The 19,863-nt window shown below is 44.9% G+C and overlaps 1 protein-coding gene across 2 annotated transcripts in view; it reads right to left on the minus strand.

The window, feature by feature from the left end:
• Matn2 (matrilin 2) overlaps positions 1 to 19,863 on the minus strand; it is a 138,026-nt gene that overhangs the window by 81,537 nt on the left and 36,626 nt on the right. For both annotated transcript variants that reach the window (XM_021183581.2, XM_021183580.3), the window contains exon 3: positions 6,078 to 6,647. In XM_021183581.2, the coding sequence (XP_021039240.1) occupies positions 6,078 to 6,647 (570 nt within the window). The remainder of the gene's footprint in view (positions 1 to 6,077; positions 6,648 to 19,863) is intronic.

Consider the following 19,863-nt stretch of genomic DNA (forward strand, 5'->3'; position numbering starts at 1 on the left):
CTCATTGGCCCCATCCTGGTTGAATTTTTTTTAAGACAATGACTCATTTAACCTAGACTGGCCTAAGAGAAGAATGTGTGTGTGTGTGTGTGTGTGTGTGTGTGTGTGTGTGTGCATGCCTTTAATCTCAGCATTTAGAAGTTAGAGGAAGGCAGATCTGTGACTTACAAGACAGGCCTATGTAATGAGGTCCTATCTCAAATACATATATTTGAGAGAGAGAGACAGAGAGAGACAGAGAGAGACAGAGAGAGACAGAGAGAGACAGAGAGAAGAGAGGTAGGGAGGTAAGGAAAGAAAAAGTAGCTATTTTTTTGAGGTGGGGCTGCTTGTTTTGATTTGTAAAAGAGTTTTCCTATGTAGCCTGGACTGGCCTAAAATTTATCATCCTTCTGCCTCAGCCCCCTGCATGCTGGGACTGTAGGTATACACCACCACACTCAGTTTGCTTGAGAAATCTGTCTTTTAAAAAATGTATGAATAATAAGATGAACATTCTGTTCTGTGTGGCTGGCTGAGGGTCTCGATGGGAACAATCGCAGAATATATAAGCCAACATTATGTAGGTTTGCCTCCCTGTTTCACAATAGAGCCTCAAAGGGGTGATATCAATGTAGACTTTGCCCAGATGTGGGGTGTGCCTTCAGAACACGATTTGGGTCTTAAGCTGTGCCCAAGTGTAAAGGGGCTGTTGGGGTAGGAACAGCTTTGCTCTGGGCTGATAAAACAGACACGATAGAGTTAAGCAAACACAGCCCTAGCCAAGCTATGCTGAGTCACCAGATTTCAAAACACAGACTTTTAACCTTAAGACTTGCAATTTTCAACCTTGAGAGTCAGTGTTTTCTGCTCCTGGGCAACAAAAATGGATGCCAGGATGTGTGGGGTTTGGTCAGCTTGCACACAGGACCTTGGTTCACAGGAGTCTGGTCTTTTGTTGGGCTCCAGGGTGGCCTGAGTTTATGATCTCATGATATCCCCATGCAGTGGCTGTCTTGGGAAGTCACTAACCACAGGCATAAAATTGCTACTGTGCTAGAGCCAAATCCAGTATTCTTACTCAGGGCAGTCTGGACCCAGAACGTAACTATGTTGCTGCATGACAGTGGCTCCTTCCCTGCTATGTATATATGGACACAACCTGCTGCTCCACCTCACTTTTCAATCCTGCCTGTTAGGCTCTCCCTCCAATATCCTGTCCTTCTGTACACACAGTGGCTGCCCTCCCTATGCTGGCGCTTCACCATCACTTTCAAACTGTGATTCACCGCCCTAATTGGGGAGTGAAACCAGCGGAAGGACCAGGACTGGCATGTAGAAAGATAGATGGATAGATAGATGATAGTCAGATGACAGATAGACAGACAGAGATCGAGATAAAAACAGACTTTAAATATCATCATTCTGTGCTCGGAGCATGGTGATCACCCTCCTTACACAGCCCTGACCAGAGAACGCTTACTCCTCTTCCCATCTGAGCACATTGTGGTTTAGATGTAGCTTTGGGGCCAGAACACCTGGCTACCCTTCACTCACCTAGAGCTGACTGACCCTGGGCAAGGCAGTGAAGTCTTTAAGTTTTCATTTCTTCCTGAGTTTTAAGAGTACTTATTTCTCATGTTTGTTGTGTTAATAAAATGATTTTACTTCTGCTGAGAGCCCCACAGAGCGTGCACACACACTCAGGCACACATATGCACACCTTTGAGATAGGTCTCTCTTTTGTAGCTCAGCTTGGCCAGGGTCTTCTTATATAGACTAGGCTAACTTGAAACTCTAGATCCTCCTACTTCAGCCTCTTTAAAAACATTTGTCTTTTTATTTTGCCTCTGTGTATGAGTGCTCACTCATGCTCACTCTCCTTGTCTCTCTCTCTGTCTGTCTGTGTGTGTGTCTGTGTCTGTCTGTCTGTCTGTCTGTCTGTCTGTCTGTCTGTCTCTCTCTCTCTCTCTCTCTCTCACACACACACACACACACACACACACACACACACACACACACACACACACCAACGTGTCCTTTGGAGGTCATGGTAGCATTTCGGGAGTGGATCTTCCCTGTCCAGCTTATCACTGCTGTGCTGTGTGTACTCCAGGCTATCTGGTGCTGGAACTTGTTGCCAGTTCTCCAGTCTTGGCTTTTAATCTCACCAATGCCTCCAGCTTTTTCTGTGAGTGTGAGTTATGGGGATGGATCTCAGGGTATCAGGCGTCTATGTCAACATCTTTACCCTCTGAGACATCTCCTTGGCCCCTCAACCTCAAGTGTATAGATTACAGGAGTGTTCTGTCAGTCCTAGACACATGGATATATTAATAACAGCAACTGTTAGTGATTAATCTTATTGTTTCACTTTAAAGGCTTCCTTGGAGCCCCCAGGCAGACCCAGGTGCTCTTTGGGATGAGGTCCTAGTCCAGAAAGCTATCCTGGGCTATGAAGGACACACCATGTCCACCACCCACTCTTCTATAAGGAGAACATCTTTCCAACAGTCCTGAGGCTCATGCATGGAGAGGAAGTGCTTAGGCTCTGAATCTCAGGAGCTGGTATTTGAACTATTAATTTTTCTCCAAGCCTCAGTTTCTACTTTTGTACTTGGGCACCACAAGAATATCTGTCTGGGAATACAGTTTTAGTATTAAATGGAACAATGCACAGAATGTACCTAACATGAGACATGACCACCTATGGCCATCAGGGTGCAGTTCAATGTGTCAGGAGCAAATGAGACTTGCTCCTGAAGATGTCATTTGCAGTTCAGAAGATGCTCATGGCTGTGTCTGGTTGTCAGACTGCAGATGAGAAGTAAAGCCAGTTGCCTCACATGTGCATCCGGAGAGTATCTGACTGTAGCAGTGCACACACACTGAATGGGGCCCACAGGTTATATAAAACCTGTCTGTACATCCACCAGCTTATAAAAACCCCACCTTACGAGGACCGAGCTCATCCTGTCACATAGTCGGTCACACTGCCAGTCTCTCAGCCAGCACCACACAGCCAGTCCTGTCCTAGTTCTACAACACAGGGGTCACTTACCAGGTTTACCTTCAACAGATGAATGGCACTAGCAGAGCCATTTCCCTGTGGAGGCTGCCCTTAGCAAATAGTTCACCTTAAGACAGGAATTTATAATTCTTGGCCTGTGAAGGAGAACAGGAACTTTGGAATCAGCAAAGTTTGTTAACCTGTAAGGCCAGGGTTGGAGAGATGGCTCAGTGGTTAAGAACACTGACTGCTCTTCCAAAGGACCAGGGTTCAAACCCCAGCATCCACATGGCATCTCACAACTGTCTATAATTCCAGTCCCAGGGGATTTAACACCCTCACACAGACATACTGATACAGTACCAGGTAGCCTGGTTTCACAAGCATCAGATGTATGGGGAAAGTGCTTAATGGGCATTAGTATTGCCATATTCAGCATGTAGTTGATAAAGAGACTCTAGGGCCTCCTCAACCTTTCAGGAGAGTTGATGAAGTTGCTCAGCAGAGCCTGGTGGTGCAAGGCTGGGAGCTCAGCTGCACTTCAGCTGAGTGCATGAAAAGAGTCCCAGGGGATTCTCAGGCTGCACAAAGGAATGCGATAATACCAGTGTTTTCTTAAAGCTTTCAGATTAAACAAAGATGATGGGGAGCCCGGGGTGGGGGTGGGGGCGTCCAAACAGCCTTTTAAATTTGCTGCATGTCTAAAGCACACAGAGAAAGAAGGTTCTCTGAGCCCAAGTCACATGGGGGTCATTCATGTCATATAACTCTTCTGCCTTATCATATTATCTTTCCATTTGCTGATGACTGCGGAGTGCTTATAAAAGGCACTCCTCCATTAAAACCATCCAATACACACGAAGAAGCTGACAAGAGGGTTACAGAACCGATTTCTTTTTTTAATATTTCCAGGAAAGGGGGAACATAAATTCTGCTGAAGTCATTTAAAGTCATAAACCTTTAAAATGTTTGCAGTGTGTTCTACTGATTGAAGTTTTCCAGTTGACTTAGGCCACGGTGCACCACAATAATGAAGCCTCTCTGTGATGCTAGGGAAATGGTGCCTCTGAATGGTTTCCAACTGACCCTGCTCAGAAAAAAATGTTTTTCTTTCATGTCATTGATTTCTTAAGTAAATCATTTGACTCTGGAGTCAAAAGAAAATGGAGTCTTTTGCTTAAGTTAGTTTTTGCAAGGTTTGCAAGTTTTTTTTTTCCTTTTGTTTTGTTTTTTAATGATACATCAAAAGTACACCTGGGACTGGGGGTGTAGCCCAGTCAGGAGAGTGCCTGTCCGGAGTGATGAGGCTCTAGACTTCATCCTCATTGTGGTGGTACATGCCTGTAATCCTGGCATGTGGGAGTTAGAAGCAACATAATAATAACAACAATAATAAAATTCAAGGTTATTCCCCACTACAGAGAGTTTGAAAAACAATCTGGATTATTGAGACTTTGTGTCAAAAGAATTTAAGAAATTAAGCTGGTCAGTGGTAGCGCACACCTTCAATCCCAACAATTGGGAGGCAAAGGCAGGCAGATCTCTGTGAGTTTGAGGCTAGCCTGGTCTACAGTGTGAGTTCCAGGACAACCAAGGCTATACAGAGAAGCCTTGTCTTGAAAAGAAATTAAATTATTTTTAATTTTTTTGGGGGGGGGCTTCCTCTGAGATGCTCCACCTAGCAGCTGACTTAGACAGAGACAGACACCCACTGCCAAACAGTGGATGAAGCTTAGGTGCTATTATGGAAGAACAGGAGGACCGGTTTGGGCCTCCAAAGAGATAAGAACTCCATAGGAAGACCAACAGGGTCAACTAACCTGGTCCCTTGGGGCTCTCTGAGACTGAACCACCAACCCAAGATCATACATGGGCTGGACCTAGGCCTCCCTGCACATATGTAGCAGACATACAGCTTGGTCTGCATGTGAGTCCCAAACAACTGGAACCTGAGCTATCCCAAAAGCTGTTGCCTATACGTGGCATATGTTCTACTAGCTGGGCTACCTTGTCTGGCCTCAGTAGGAGAGGATGTGCCTAGCCTTATAGGAATTTGATATACCAGGATGGGAGGGATCCCCAGGAAGACCTCCATGTGCTCAGAGGAGAAGGGGAGAAGGAATAGGGGTAGGATTGTGGGAGGGAGTAACCAGGAGGGAAACAATGAATAGGATGTAAAGTGAATAAGTAATAATAATTATTATTATAATAAATTTAAAAATGTTTTAAAGTACATCTTGTTTTTCACTCACTATATCATAAGGTTTGCAGTTTGTCATATTCTAAGAATTAGCCTTCAAAGCCCTCACAGTCCTTGCTTTGTATTGAGCCTCTCTGTCAGTAAACAAACACATGGGGAAGCTATTATGATTTCCACCTTCTGCTCCTATTCCTACTCCAACTTGCAAGTTCCAATTTTGGGAATGCCAATGTGTCAGCTAAACATGTTGGAGGAGACGTTTATTCTGTCCTTACTCAATCTGTCTTTGCACTTCAAAGCCCTTTGGAGCTATCAAGTAAAGGGACCTGTCATTAAGCCTGATGATCTAAGCTTAAATTCCAATGACCCATAGGGTACAGAGAACCAACTCCTGCAAATAGTCCTCAAACTTCCACACATAAGCTGTGGCATGCATGCACCCCCCCACACACACACACACACCTTTTCCTCTAGTAAAGTCTTTTAAAAAAAGATTTGTTTATTTATTATATATAAGTACACTGTAGCTGACTTCAGATGCACCAGAATATGTCATCAGATTTCATTATAGGTGGTTGTGAGCCACCATGTGGTTGCTGGGATTTAAACTCAGGACCTTTGGAAGAGCAGTCAGTGCTCTTACCCACTGAGCCATCTTACCAGCCCTAGGAAAGTCTTTATAAACAACATGGCCTAGATTTGACCCTGAGGTTTTCTGTCCTGAATTCTTCTTCCATTACACTGTTAACGATTAAGGCTACTTTTGTATTTGTGTAATTATATGCTTAATATATGTATAATCCTCCAAAGAATGGTGCATCTTTCTTTGCCCATGGACCTGAACACAGAATGAAGGTGGCCTTAAAGACAAATGAGGCACAGACTTACTGCATAGTTTGTTCTGGAACACTGAGGTCAAGGACTCAATTTGGCTGAAATTGGCCACCAGGAAGACATGGTCCTTGTGGGGCTCACTCCCAATGGCCTTTAGTGTATTCAGGTCCACCTGACCGACACCAATGGCAAAAATCAGGATGCCTGTGTTCCGGGCCTTGGCGGCCACCTCAGCCACCGAGTCCTGAGGCCTCCCATCAGTCACAATCATTATGATGCGTGGCACATTTTCCCGCAAGGGCCTGGCCCCCTCTGCTTCTGAGAAGGCAATGTTGAGGGCATATTGGATGGCAAGCCCTGTCATGGTGCCAGTGGATAGATGCCTCATTCTCTTGACGGCCCTCTCCACCTCAGACTTCCTCTTAAAGGTCTTCAGGGAGAACTCGTTCTTGACTGTGCTGCCATATTGGAGCAGACCTACTCGGGTAACATCAGGACCGATGTCCAAGAACTGCAGGATATCCAGAATGAACTCCTTGACCTTTGCATAGTCATGGGTATTGACACTTCGGGAGCTGTCAATGATGAACACCAGATCTGCCCGCTTATTCTCACAGGAACTCTCTGGGGAAAGAGCAGAGGTCACAAGGATCAGAGGAAGGCATGTTCAGATTTGCCCTTCTGTTGCTGTAATAAAATACTGGCCCAGGCCAAGTGGTGGTGGTGGATGACTTTAATTCCAGCAGAGACAGGCAGATATCTGTGAGTTCAAGGCTAGTTTGGTCTACTGAGCTAGTTCCAAGTCTAGCCAAGGCTACACAAAGAAACCCTGATTTGAAAAACCAAACCAAACCAAAACAACCCCAAAAAACTGGCCCCAAAGTAACATGGATAAAGGGCCAACTCTGACTAGCTCACGAATGAGGAGAGTGGCAAGCATGGTGAGCATGGCAAGTGTGGCCTTCGAGCATGACCAGCACGGTGCTGGAAGGCTTCGTCCTTCTTCCTTATTCCCTCTGCCTTGCTAAAAGCTGTTAGATTACATTCCTAATGCTAGCTCCCAAGGTTTATTCCTTTATTTGATCCTCCTCCTGAGGTTGACTACTAAGGTCCAACTACCAAAGTTTTGAAGTCCAACAATCAAAAGCCTTCTTTGGCTGCCTAATTATCATGCACAATTAAACTTCAATATCTCATCCTAAGATGAGATAATGTTAGGGGAAAAGTGCCATTTTGCTAAGTGTCACATCTGTCTCTTCTCTATCCAGAAGCAGTCCTTTGTCTCACTCCGGGACAAATACCCCTGCCCCTTCTCCCTTACCACTTTCTCCCCTTTCCCTTGTTCCCTTCCCTTCTCCCTCATCCTCTATCTCCTGTCTTTGTCTCTTATCCCTGCCCTCTGTCCCTCTGTGGCAAAGAAATCTCCTTTGTCTTGAGAACTTGGTCTTGAGGGTCCTGAGCTGATACTTTTTCTTTCAATGGAGAAGAAAGGGTTTATTGACTTATAGGTTATAATTCAACATCAGGGAAAGTCACGCAGAGACTGTCGAGAAACACAACCTATTGGCTTGCTTCTCCTGCCTTTCTTGGCTACTTTTCTTGTACAGCTTGGGCTGTACTGCCCAGCAACACAAGTGGGTTGGATCCTTCTACATCATCAGCATTCACAATCATGTCCCCACAGACATGTCCACAGGCCAGTCTGATGGAGATGACTTTTCAATTGGGTTTCTCTCTCCCCAGGTTTGTGTAAGTTTTTGCCAAGCTGGACAAAAACAATGGTAAGAGGAAAGGATCCAATTCGAATTGTCTCTTGTGGGAAATCCTAAGACCCAGGAACATCTTTAGAACCTCCCAAATTCAGGTTTACTCTTATCCAGGAAAGTTCTCGGCATGTCTGTGTACACTAGATGATCATGACCCTAGACTACACACAGTGTTTCTTTTTGCAAGATAAATCTACAAACTGACCAATGCAGTTTCAGTTAAAACCTTTATCAGAATCAAATGTATTTTATTATTTGTGGCATGGTGTGTAAGTTTGGCAAGGCACTGAAGAAAAGATGCTTAAGAGGGTCCAATATCAAATGGCTTGCATTCTATCTTGGAAGACAGAGCTAAGAAAATGAATACAAGCGTTAAACCAAGTTTTCACAACAGACTTTAAGAGAACTGCAGCAGGGCAGGAGCAGTGAAGAATACTGCTGTTCTTGCATAAGACCTAGGTTTAATTCCTAGCACCCACATAGTGGCCAGCAACTGTCTGTAATTCCAGGTCTATGGGAATCTGTCTGTAATTCCAGGTCTATGGGAATCTGACAATCTCTCTGGTCTCCAAGGGCCAATGCATGCACAAAATTCACAGACATCCATGCAGTCAAAACACACATAGAGTAAAAATAAATACGTCTTTTTTCTAAGAGGGAGGTGAGGGGAAATAAGGGAGGGAAGGAAGGAGGGAGAAAGAATGAGGGAGAGTGCACTCAGAGGCTAAGGTCAAAGAGATGAGACACAAGCTGCCTTGTGAATACAGATCGTTTGGTTGAAAGACTATATGGAGAGGTTCATGAACAAAGTCCTAGACAGGATACATGTGGTGGAAAACTAAGTAAAAGGCTCTAAGACACAGAGAACGCTAAGAACTACTGGGTGGGATTAGCTGAGAATATTCTGAAGCCAACTATAAAAACCTTTTCAAGTCAGACTCAGAAATCTGTACACAGGTCACAGATGGCATGATGTCTTAGCACCATATTGCATAACATCTCTTGTAGGGAAGTTGCATGATTGCAATCAACTGAATCAGAGTTTTCAGATGCCTGCAGTTCAGTGGTAGAGCACATGCCTAGCATTTATGAGGCCCCGAGTTAAATATTCAGCATAGAAAAAAAAAATCAACTGAGTTTGAGTCTTGCAGGGGTTCCAGATAGATAATATACTCCACTGTTGGAATTCCTGACCGATGAAGGTGACAACAGGCTACTGTTTGGATGGGGTTTGAGGACATTCCTCAGAGGGTTGTGTAGCCAGATCCAATTCCTATTGTGAAGCCCGAGGAGAATGGAAGTTTAATATAGCTATGGCATCCAGAGGTTGGACACTTGCTAAGAATTAGGACTGAATGGAGAAGAGCCTCTGTTGCTGAGTTCTGGTGACTTTTTAAGAAGAGTGGCAGAGGCCAGAAGAGACACAATCTATACATACACTTCTTTATCACACAATGCTTGTGCCTCCTTGGGTACCTAACAGCAAAAAGTCATTACCACATACAGCCTTCCAGCTTGATACAGAATATCAAGTAAAAACACCCACTCTATATGTATTTTATGCATGTGCGTGTATTTGGGTTTCTGTATGTATGGGTGGGCGTGGAGACCGGATGTCTAGGTCCTTCACTATTACTCTCTATCTTTTTGAGGCAGGTCTTTCCCTCAGCCAATTGGATAGACTGGCTGGCCGGCCAACTCCAGGGATCCACCTGTCTCCCTTGCTGCCCATGGTAGGGTTATAGACATGTGCAGCTATGCCCAGCTTTTTATGTGGGTGCTGGGAGTCCAAACAGCTTCTTATGCATTTACAGCAAGCTTTTCTCCAATTGAGCCATCTCCCAGCCCCAGCCTTTCATAATAAAATTACCTAGCTGCGCCTATTTCCTTAGCTTAGAAGAAAGCACACCAATATACTACCTTTAGGCAGAGTGATCCTCCCCCTCCCTCTTCTCTATGCCCTCCCTGGACTTTGCAACTCAAGCAGGATTTGAAAGAGATTAGAAAAAGATCCCAAGTCCTTGCCCTAAATCCCAACCACCACAGCTGCAAGAATGAGACAGAAAGCCAACGATTAAGCAATGAAGCCAGTCATTAGGATGGGAAGTGGAAAAGGTCTGGGAAGCCATCCTGCCCAGGCCAGCTTGCCAAGGGGTGACTTGTCATGTAGAGCTGGCATATACACCTCTCCACGGCAGCCATACAAGCCCAACAGTCAGAGAAGAGGGGGCGCACCCAGTACCAACCAGTAGCCTGGCAGGAAGCCACATATAACAACATATCCCCATATAACACCCAATCCAATCCTGGGACCTAGGTACATATAAGGGGAATTTCTCAAGACAGAGACCCCACATTCACAAGATGTTCTAAAATCTCCTTTTCAGAGGGAATTCATCATAGGTACGTAAGTCCATTTTCAGAACAAGCTATGGAGAGAAGTGCTAAAGTTATACCACTGCAGAGGTGAGAAAGTGGAGGTGCTGAAGAGTCTACTAATCTCTCATAATTCAGGAAAAGAGAAAACACACAGAGACGCCACTAATTCCCAGCTCTCAGGGCAGCTATGAGCAAGGGGCCGACAGGTAAAATAAGCAAGCATGTAGACTCTCTTCTGCCTACCCTCCTCTCCCAAGTTCTTTCTCCTTTCTCCTTAGCTCTCATACTAAGCTCGGGGATGGGCGAGAGCAGGACTAGAGTGTGTCAGGATGGGCCAGGTCAGTTCCCCTCCAGAAGCCACACCTGCCTGCCCCTTCTAAGTAAGGCTGAGATAATTTCTGGGATAATGGTCCAGTGGTCTCTATTTGCTGAGGAGATCAGGGAATCTGGTTGACCTCACCATAGACAAGAACTTTAATGATTCAAAGGAAAGAGACCCCACAAAGGACTAAATCACTGAAGGTTCTCCTCCCCTAGAGACATTTGGTAGCAGGGGCTTTTGCTCAAACTGAGATTTTTATTGTGAGTCTTATTCATGGCATCAACATCCCACTGAGCATCAACAATTTGAAGAAAATTCTGGAAGTTCCATGTGGAATTGTGGAATTGTGTGCTAATCTGAATTAGTTCCCATCAAAACAAATGGATTGCTTCCACAATGCTTGGGACACGACAAAAATATCACAATGCTTCACAAATATTGTTAAGAAGTTCCACGAGGCCGGGGCCTAGCAAACACATAAGTGGATGCTCACAGTCAGCTATTGGATGGATCACAGGGCCCCCAATGGAGGAGCTAGAGAAAGTATCCAAAGAGCTGAAGAGATCTGCAACCCTGTAGGTGCAACAACATTATGAACTAACCAGTACCCCTGAGCTCTTGACTCTAGCTGCATATGTATCAAAAGATGGCCCAGTCGGCCATCACTGGAAAGAGAGGCCCATTGGACATGCAAACTTTATATGCCCTAGTACAGGGGGATGCCAGGGCCAAATTATGGGAATGGGTGGGTAGGGAAGTCGGGGGGAGGGTATGGGGGACTTTTGGAATGGCGTTGAAAATATAATTGAGGAAAATATGTAATAAAAAATATTAAAAAAAATAGAAACAACAACAACAAAAAAAAGAAGTTCCACAAGAGTTGTAGCTCTGAGCTGAAATCAAGTTGTAGCAGTCTACCATTAAGAACTCAGACCTAGCCGGGCAGTGGTGGTGCACGCCTTTAATCCCAACACTTGGGAGGCAGAGGCAGGCGGATTTCTGAATTCGAGGCCAGCCTGGTCTACAGAGTGAGTTCCAGGACAGCCAGGGCTACACAGAGAAACCCTGTCTCAAAAAACCAAAAAAAAAAAAAAAAAAAGAACTCAGACCTGCTCAGTGTGTCCCTTGAAGGCTAGCTCAGTGGTTCTCAAGTCTAAGCATGCACCCTGGTTTCCTACAGCATTTGTTAAAGGTCAAAGCAGTGAGCTGCATCCCTAGAGCTGCTAGACTCTGAGTTTGGAGAGGCAGATGAAAACTTGCCTTTCTAACAAGTTGAATGGTGATTTTGCTGTTCCTGGTCCAGGGATCTGAGAATGTTAGAAAGCAAATCTCTGGAAATACAAAGAATTCTGGTATGTCCTGACTTCACTGCCTCACTGTGAGTTCCACAAGGTGGGACTCAGAAATGTGTTTGTATGCATGCATGTGCGTGTGTGTACATATGCATGTGTGTGTGTATGTTTATGTGCATGTGTGTACATGCATGTGCCTGTGTGTGCACATAGGTGTGTGTGTGTAGGCATGCATGTGTATGTGTGTGCATGCACTTGTCTGTGTGAACGTGTGTACGTGTGTGTGCCTGCTTATGTGGTGGAAATACAATGAGTATTCTACCACATCAACATCTGTAGAATTAAGTGAAATTTCAGGTGGTAAAATAAGGCTTCAGAGGAAGAAACTTAGTCAAGGCAATCAGGTGAAGGAAGCCACAGCAACCTTAAAGCCAGAGAGTTCATGGGTGCCTCTTGTTGGTGTGGCATAACTTTAGTTCCTACACTTATACACAGCATCATCAGGGCTGAACTCTCAGTTCATGGACTCCAGACTAATAAAATGTAAGCCAAAGGACCCCATGTAGAGGCAAGTCACCCACTTTAAAGAACAGCAAGCTTATGAAAAGGGCTCTCCCACAGCAAAGTCTTGAGCTCACTGTTGTCAGGCTGGCATGATAATGGTAGCTTCCCTATCATTTCAAAGTCCTCTCAACACATCCTCAACATATTGCAACACAGCAATATGAGCTTTGCAAATGCTTGAGAACACCAAAATAATTCCTGTAAAAAACCTGCAGCTTCTCCACGATGGCCAGTTGGGAGACATTTCCAAAAAACTGGACTCTCCGCTGAGTGATCCCCTCATGTTAATTACTGGTGCTGAGGAAGCTTGCACCTTCTCCTCAGCCTGGGGAAAGAACACACAATGATCTTCCTCTTGGCCCCTCGTGACAGGACTTTCAGCCACACTTGGATAAGGATTCGTGAGCACATAATAAAATGTCATCCCCTCTCGCCATTAAGCAATGATCTGGACTCTGTCAACTGCACTTCCAATCTTGTCATCTGGACTCAAAGTCCTGGCTTTGAGAAAATAGTCTCTTGCCCTCTTTCAGAAAAAGAGAATCTGGGCCAGGAGAATTTTAAGAACATTTCTGCCCTTCCGGGTGACAGTGTGCAATCTCACAACTATTTCCTCTCCTTGGGCTGAAGATTTGTCATTGCTGGAACTGGTTAAGGTCAACCACACTTAAGTGGCAGCATGGTAAACATTTGGTGCCATCCTCCTGGGAAAGCCAGAGCATTTTGGAATAGGGAAGGATGTGAGTCTCTACAATGAGGATAAAGTAATTTTATCTGGAGGGGACTTGGGGATTCTCAGGCAAACAGCAATAAGGTCTGATGATCTCAGTACACGACCAACCTCTGTCAGTTTCTGCCCGAATAATCGTGACCATCTCTGTAAGTTCTTTGACCCTCAGTCTCTCGTGAGTGTGTGAGTGTGTGTCCATGCTTTTATGTTGGACAATCTTGGCTGTTATTCCTCAGAACCGTCTACCTCCCTGTTTGCCTGTGCTTTGTTTTGAGATGAGTCTCTTTCACAAAGTAAGCTAGACTTGCCAGCCAGTAAGACCAGAAGATCTACCTACCTCTGCTACCCCAGCACTAGATTAAAAGGGCATGGGACTGTGACCAGTTTTTTGATTGTTTGTTTTAAGTTTCTAGGGATGGAGCCCTCTCCCCCACCCAATCATTAATCTTTTCTTCTGTAAAACGGGGCAAGAAACTTGTAAGATTCAAAGAGAATATTACAGGGAGTTGTAGATCACATTGAGCTGCTCAACCTTGTTTGGAATGTTTTCCATATGCTGGCCTATTTATTCCCTAGTCACCTTAGGAACTGAGCAGTTTCTGTTTCCACATTACAGATGAGGACATGGCTCTAGAGAGTCCAACCCTGCTTACAGTTTCCTTGCTGTCTAGAAGCAGAGACATTGGGTTGAACCCTCTGTCTGACTGTACAAGTGTGAGGAACCAAGATTCACCACCAAGCATGCTCACCCCATCTTCTTCACCTTGCATTCACACAATCCTCATGGTACACGAGGACTCTTTCTGCTCTCGGGGGTCAGTTCTTTTCTTTTCTGGAATGCAGCCAAGCAACATGGCCCAAGCTTTCCTGTACCTCACCAAGTGCTTTTCCCTTGCTAAATACTTATTTAACTTACCCAAATGATAAAAACAAAACAAACAAACAAACAAACAAACCCTGGCCTTCATCACAACAGGAGCCTGGGCCTGCTGGTTAACTCATATCCACACTTCCTTGGCAAGGCTTGCTGAGGGTTCAGCAGGTATGAGATCTGAGGAGACTGAAGGAGAAGACACTGAGATAGACAGACCACTGGTCTTGCAGTGACTGTGGGGACTAGGAGGAATGTAGCCAGGACAAGAGACAAGTGCTAAGAGAATGGAAAACAGAGACCAGAGGCTTTATATCACTCCCTAGCAAAGCTCCTCAAACAGATGGCTGTGGGCACTAAGAAAACTGAAGATTTTAATGATACAAGAGTAAAAAAACAAGGTAATAGTTTCTGGGGTTCTGGCTGCTAGTTAAGAACTAGAGAGTGATCTTAAACAGCCCAAAGGCAGACTTGAAGAAAGAATTGTGATGTGTGAGACCAGTGAACACATTAGGGTGTTCTGTTGCAGCTACTCTGACCTGGGGCAAGTTGGGCAAAAGTTGGATATAACAGGGTTATCGGGTGGATCAGGAGGGGACAAAGGTTGATAGCATTAAATCTGAGACGCCAGGCAACTGGGAAAGTGAAGGGCGAAGGAGACATCTAGATCAATGGACACAAAGTGAAGATAAGACCTCAGCATTATCGAAGTGTAAGCATGAGCCTGGTAGTGCAGTTACGGGATGGAGATAAGAGATGCTAATGGCTGAGTTCAGGATAATAATGTGTGAATACGGAGCTCACTAATTTCATGGCCAGAGTAATGCTGGGCACAGGAATGGTGAGCAAACAGTTACAACTGCTCTTATTAATAGAGTTAACCAGTGGGACATGATTTAAAATGTGACTAGAACACTGGAGAGAAACAGAGAGAAAAAAGGACATCAAAATATTTTCTTTTCTTTTTCTTTCTTTCTTTTTTGTTTTTTTTTTGGTTTTATTTTCGAGACAGGGTTTCCCTGTGTAGCCTTGGCTGTCCAGGAACTCACTTTGTAGACCAGGCTGGCCTTGAACTCAGAGATCCGCCTGCCTCTGCCTCCCAAGTGCTAGGATTAAAGGCATGCGCCACCACTGCCCAGCAAAAGATTTTCTATGGGACACAAGAGAGGTGGGCAGTGCCTAGAGCAGAAACCACAATGCAAGTGATGCTGTGATAGTCCCCACCCATGGGACAGCACATGCCAAGTGAGATTCTGTCCCTGTGTGCCTCAAGACTGTGATTGACTTGCAGGGCTTCCAGATGGCAAAGAGGATACATCAGGAATAATTTGACTCATCTTTGGCTCTTGTCCCCAGTGTCACTTGACCTGTAATTCCCACATATTTAGGCACTTTAATAGAGTGCCTGGACCCTGGCCAGGCCTGGAAGACCTGTAATCAACTCTTGTTTCTCCAACTCCCTTGCTAATCAGCAGCCAGCTGCTGCATTACCTCACATTAGACACTGTACAAAGCTGATGAGCAATGGCTTTCTCTGGCCCCATCACTTCCATTCACATCTTCCAAAAGTACTGCTGGGAAGAGACTGAACCCTGACTCAGGGACTCAGGACAACACCCTCCGCTGCTTACTGGGCTCAGGACATCTCTTGGACTCATTGACAAAGCCTTTTGTCCTCTGTAATACTTTCTAAGTACTTCTCCAAAGTCAAGGGGAAAAACAGCTCTTGTGGTCTCTCTAGGCTCATTGTTGGGAGGAAACATGAGGTCATGGGGTATTTCTAGAATAATGAGTCAAAACTAATATGATGAAACCTAATAGAAGTTAGTGTTGCACACTTTACATGGGGTTCAAATATCAATTTATGAATCCCAAAGAGAGGGACTTCCAGATTGACATCTGGTTACAGATTAAAACTGGGACCAGAATGGCAGGTAAATCTATACCACAGCCTCAATTTACAGCCCCAGCTCCTTGGCTTTAATGTCAAATTTTAGCTATAGTATTCTCATCAACACCACACATCAACATCTCCCAGCGCATCATTAGACTCCTCCTAATATTAGTATTTTAACTATCTTATCTACGGCCCTCCTGGCTTCTCCTAACTCAAGGGACCTTAGTCTTCTCTTCATATCAGAACTTCTCATGAATGAGTGTACTGGCTATTTTTGTGTCAACTTGACACAGCTGAAGTTATCACAGAGAAGGGAGCTTCAGTTGAGGAAATGCCTCCATGAGATCCAACTGTAAGGCATTTTCTCAATTAGTGATCAAGGGGGAAAGGCCCCTTGTGGGTGGGACCATCCCTGGGCTGGTAGTCTTGGGTTCTATAAGAGAGTAGGCTGAGCAAGCCAGGGGAGATATGCCAGTAAAGAACATCCCTCCATGGCCTCTGTATCAGCTCCTGCTCCCTGACCTGTTTGAGTTCCAGTCCTGACTTCCTTTGGTGATGAACAGCAGCATGGAAGTGTAAGCCAAATAAACCCTTTCCTCCCCAACTTGCTTCTTGGTCATGATGTTTGTGCAGGAATAGAAATCCTGACTAAGACAAATTGGTACCAGCAGAGTGGGGTATTCCTGTGACAACCTGACCATGTTTTGGGGAGGACTGTGGAAGGACTTTGGAACTTTGGGCTTGAAGATCCATTTGTTGTTAAGAGCTCTGTCAGATGTTGTGTAGGAGCTTGGAAGATAATGTTGAGAACAGTGCAGAAGATGGAAGTCTGGTTTGTGAAATTTCAGAGGGAAAATTAAAGACTCTTTTCAGTGCCATTGCTGTTTTGCTTGTGAAGATTTTGTAGTTCTGGTTAGCTGGGGCTGAAGAATCAGCTGTGATTAACAAGATACCAGAACTACTAAAGCAAAAGCTTTGCATTACTGGGACTATTGATGCTGGTTAGCTGGAGCTAAGAAATTAGCGGTGATTAAGAAGAGACCAGCATCGCTGAGGTGACATCTTCTGGGAAGTGTTTTCTAAAAGCACAAAGAGGCTGTGTTCCAGAGATAGGCAAGGTTGTACTCCTTCTGCAGCGGGACTTGGTAATGTGTAAGGGTCACCCAGGTGGTACTGGTTTTGAAGGCATGAAGGGGTCATGCAGAGCAGCTGAGGCTCGGCACTGTGAGAGGCCATGGAAGGCCATTGGTGAAGGTGCAGCCTCAGTTGTAATTGAAGGCCCAGGACTGAAGGGGTCATGCAGTGTTTTGGAGATGCCAGTACCATGAGATGACCACCAAGAGCAGCGGCAGCCGTGGAGTACAGGCATCTGGAGCCCAGAGGACGACATGTGTGCTACAAAGGGCATGGCTGGAGAAGTGACCCAAGCCCTTGGAGGAGCCCAGAAGATCGTGAGTTGGATCCCAGAGGTTGGACGGTTGGAGATTGATTTTTGCTTTGATTGTGACTGTGCCCTGATATTTTCCCTCTTGAAAGAAGAAACTGTTTTAGTGGAGCCCACAGTTAAGAGACTTTTAATTGTAAAAAGACTTTGGATTTTAAAAGAGATGGATATTTTAAAGAGATTGAAAATTCAAGAATATTAAAGACTGTGGGACTTTTAAAGTTATTTAGATCTTGGGGATGAATAAGAATGTAAGGGTTGAGGCTTACTAGTGATGTGTTTGTGTGTCAAGTTGACAAGGGGTCAATTGTACTGGCTATTTTTGTGTCAACTTGACACAGCTGAAGTTATCACAGAGAAGGGAGCTTCAGTTGAGGAAATGCCTCCATGAGATCCAACTGTAAGGCATTTTCTCAATTAGTGATCAAGGGGGAAAGGCCCCTTGTGGGTGGGACCATCCCTGGGCTGGTAGTCTTGGGTTCTATAAGAGAGTAGGCTGAGCAAGCCAGGGGAGATATGCCAGTAAAGAACATCCCTCCATGGCCTCTGTATCAGCTCCTGCTCCCTGACCTGTTTGAGTTCCAGTCCTGACTTCCTTTGGTGATGAACAGCAGCATGGAAGTGTAAGCCAAATAAACCCTTTCCTCCCCAACTTGCTTCTTGGTCATGATGTTTGTGCAGGAATAGAAATCCTGACTAAGACAATGAGTATCTGGGGACATTTTGATCTGAGTCACAAAAGTTGGTCTGACAGCTATGAAGTGCCCAGGACAATGAAGCCTCAGGGAGTGGTTACCAATGCAACCATCCCAAGGTCACTGACAATAAAGTCATTATGGTTGTACCATCCCAGGGTCACTAACAACAAGGTCACTAACTTTTGCAGAAGGCTCTCTTCACGAGCTTCCACTCTGCTATTGATGCTCTAAGCCATGGAGTTTTTCTTGTTTTTACACTTCTCCCAGTGTACCTCCATTGATGTAAATGACCCTCTTTCATATCCCATGTTTACCTCTACTAAAATCCCCTCTCCATGTTTTATGTATAAAACACCATCTTCTATGAATCCTGGGACTCAGCAAAGTGCCACATAGTTGGATGCTCTTATCTGAATCTTTGCTTATTCTTTTTGGTGTGCATAAGTACGTGTAAGGAGTGGAAAGGAAGCAAAAAAAGAAGTATAGGCAACCCTCCATGAGCTTGGATGGATGGAAAAGCTGATCTGGAGGTTCAGTGAGCCAGCCATGACAGAGATCCCTAGTGGTCTGGTGATGTCAGAAACACTTGGCAAATGTATTCAAAATGCTGAGTGCTGAAGTTAATGAGTCAGATCCTGTACAGGCAAGGAATCAGCACTCGTTCCAGGTGGTTCTTGGGCACAAGCCTGAGAACTCCGTCTCTAGAGACATGTGGTCATGAGAGGCCATTTGCCAAGTGCCTAGAAGAGGGGATTGTAGCAGAGCACTCCATGCCTGTGTCTCCATTACCAGGAACAGCCTTAGAAATATGGTGACACTGTATCCTGGATTCCCTCATGTCTCCTGGTGCAAATATTGTTCCATTGCTGAATCATGTATGTGACAGCTATGCCATAGTCTCCAGTTTGATTCAGACCCACTACTACACAGGAAGGAATGTGAGAAGGAAGAGAGAGCAGATGAGACTTAGAGGTTCTCTAGCAAGTCCATGGATGTGGGATTGATAGGAAATGGTGGAAAGAAATTGAAAACCCATCTACCCTTTGCATTTACAACCACTGTTTCCCTGCAGTAGGTAACCTAGCATGTAGTTTCCTTTCAACAGAAAAATGTCCCACAGAAAAGGTACCTTAGCCTCCTAGTCAGCAGATAGCACACTAACTGGTACCTGAGACTGGGAGGAGAATTAGACAATAAAATAGAACCAATGTCACAAGATTTACCTGCTGTGCATCCCAGGGTAAGTAGTGACACATGCTGTGTAGTATCATCCCATAAACACGATGTTTGCTGGCCCAGAAGCCCCACAAATCAGACTACACTTTGACATACAGTGGACTGCAATCATCGTCATTGCATGACAGCCTAGTTCAGATGTGTACATAGAAGGTGGTGAACTGAAGGCATCATAGGCAAAAGTGAGTGCCTGGTGCTGTGGGGACGTTGGCATCCTAAGACATGCCAGGTAGTTGGATGCACTTATCTGAGTTTAAGGAGACACAAAGTGCTCACTGATACAAGTAAGCATTCCAGTGACCTTAGAGCAAGGCAGAGTGAGATGAGTTACTGTCCAAGCCCCATCGTATGTGCTTTACGAGAAGATCCTATGCTGATCACAGTCTCCAGAGAACTGACATCTGACTGAAAGACTCAGAGAGTATTTCAAGAACCCAGTGCAACTACAAGCCACACAATCTCTAGTCCTGGTCCACCACTGAAAACGAAAGTCACATCATACATCAAGACAAGACAATGCTCATGGTTCATGGCCATCCCTCCATAGCCCAAGTGGAATGCCTGGTGAAAATAAAAAGAACATGACTGAAGAGAGGGAAAATACAATAGCTTGGCTCCCCTTTCTGCCAGACATTCAAATT

Source organism: Mus caroli, unplaced genomic scaffold (genome assembly GCF_978045245.1).
Source record: "Mus caroli unplaced genomic scaffold, Mus_caroli_1 scaffold_16, whole genome shotgun sequence".
Taxonomy (NCBI): Eukaryota; Metazoa; Chordata; class Mammalia; order Rodentia; family Muridae; genus Mus; species Mus caroli.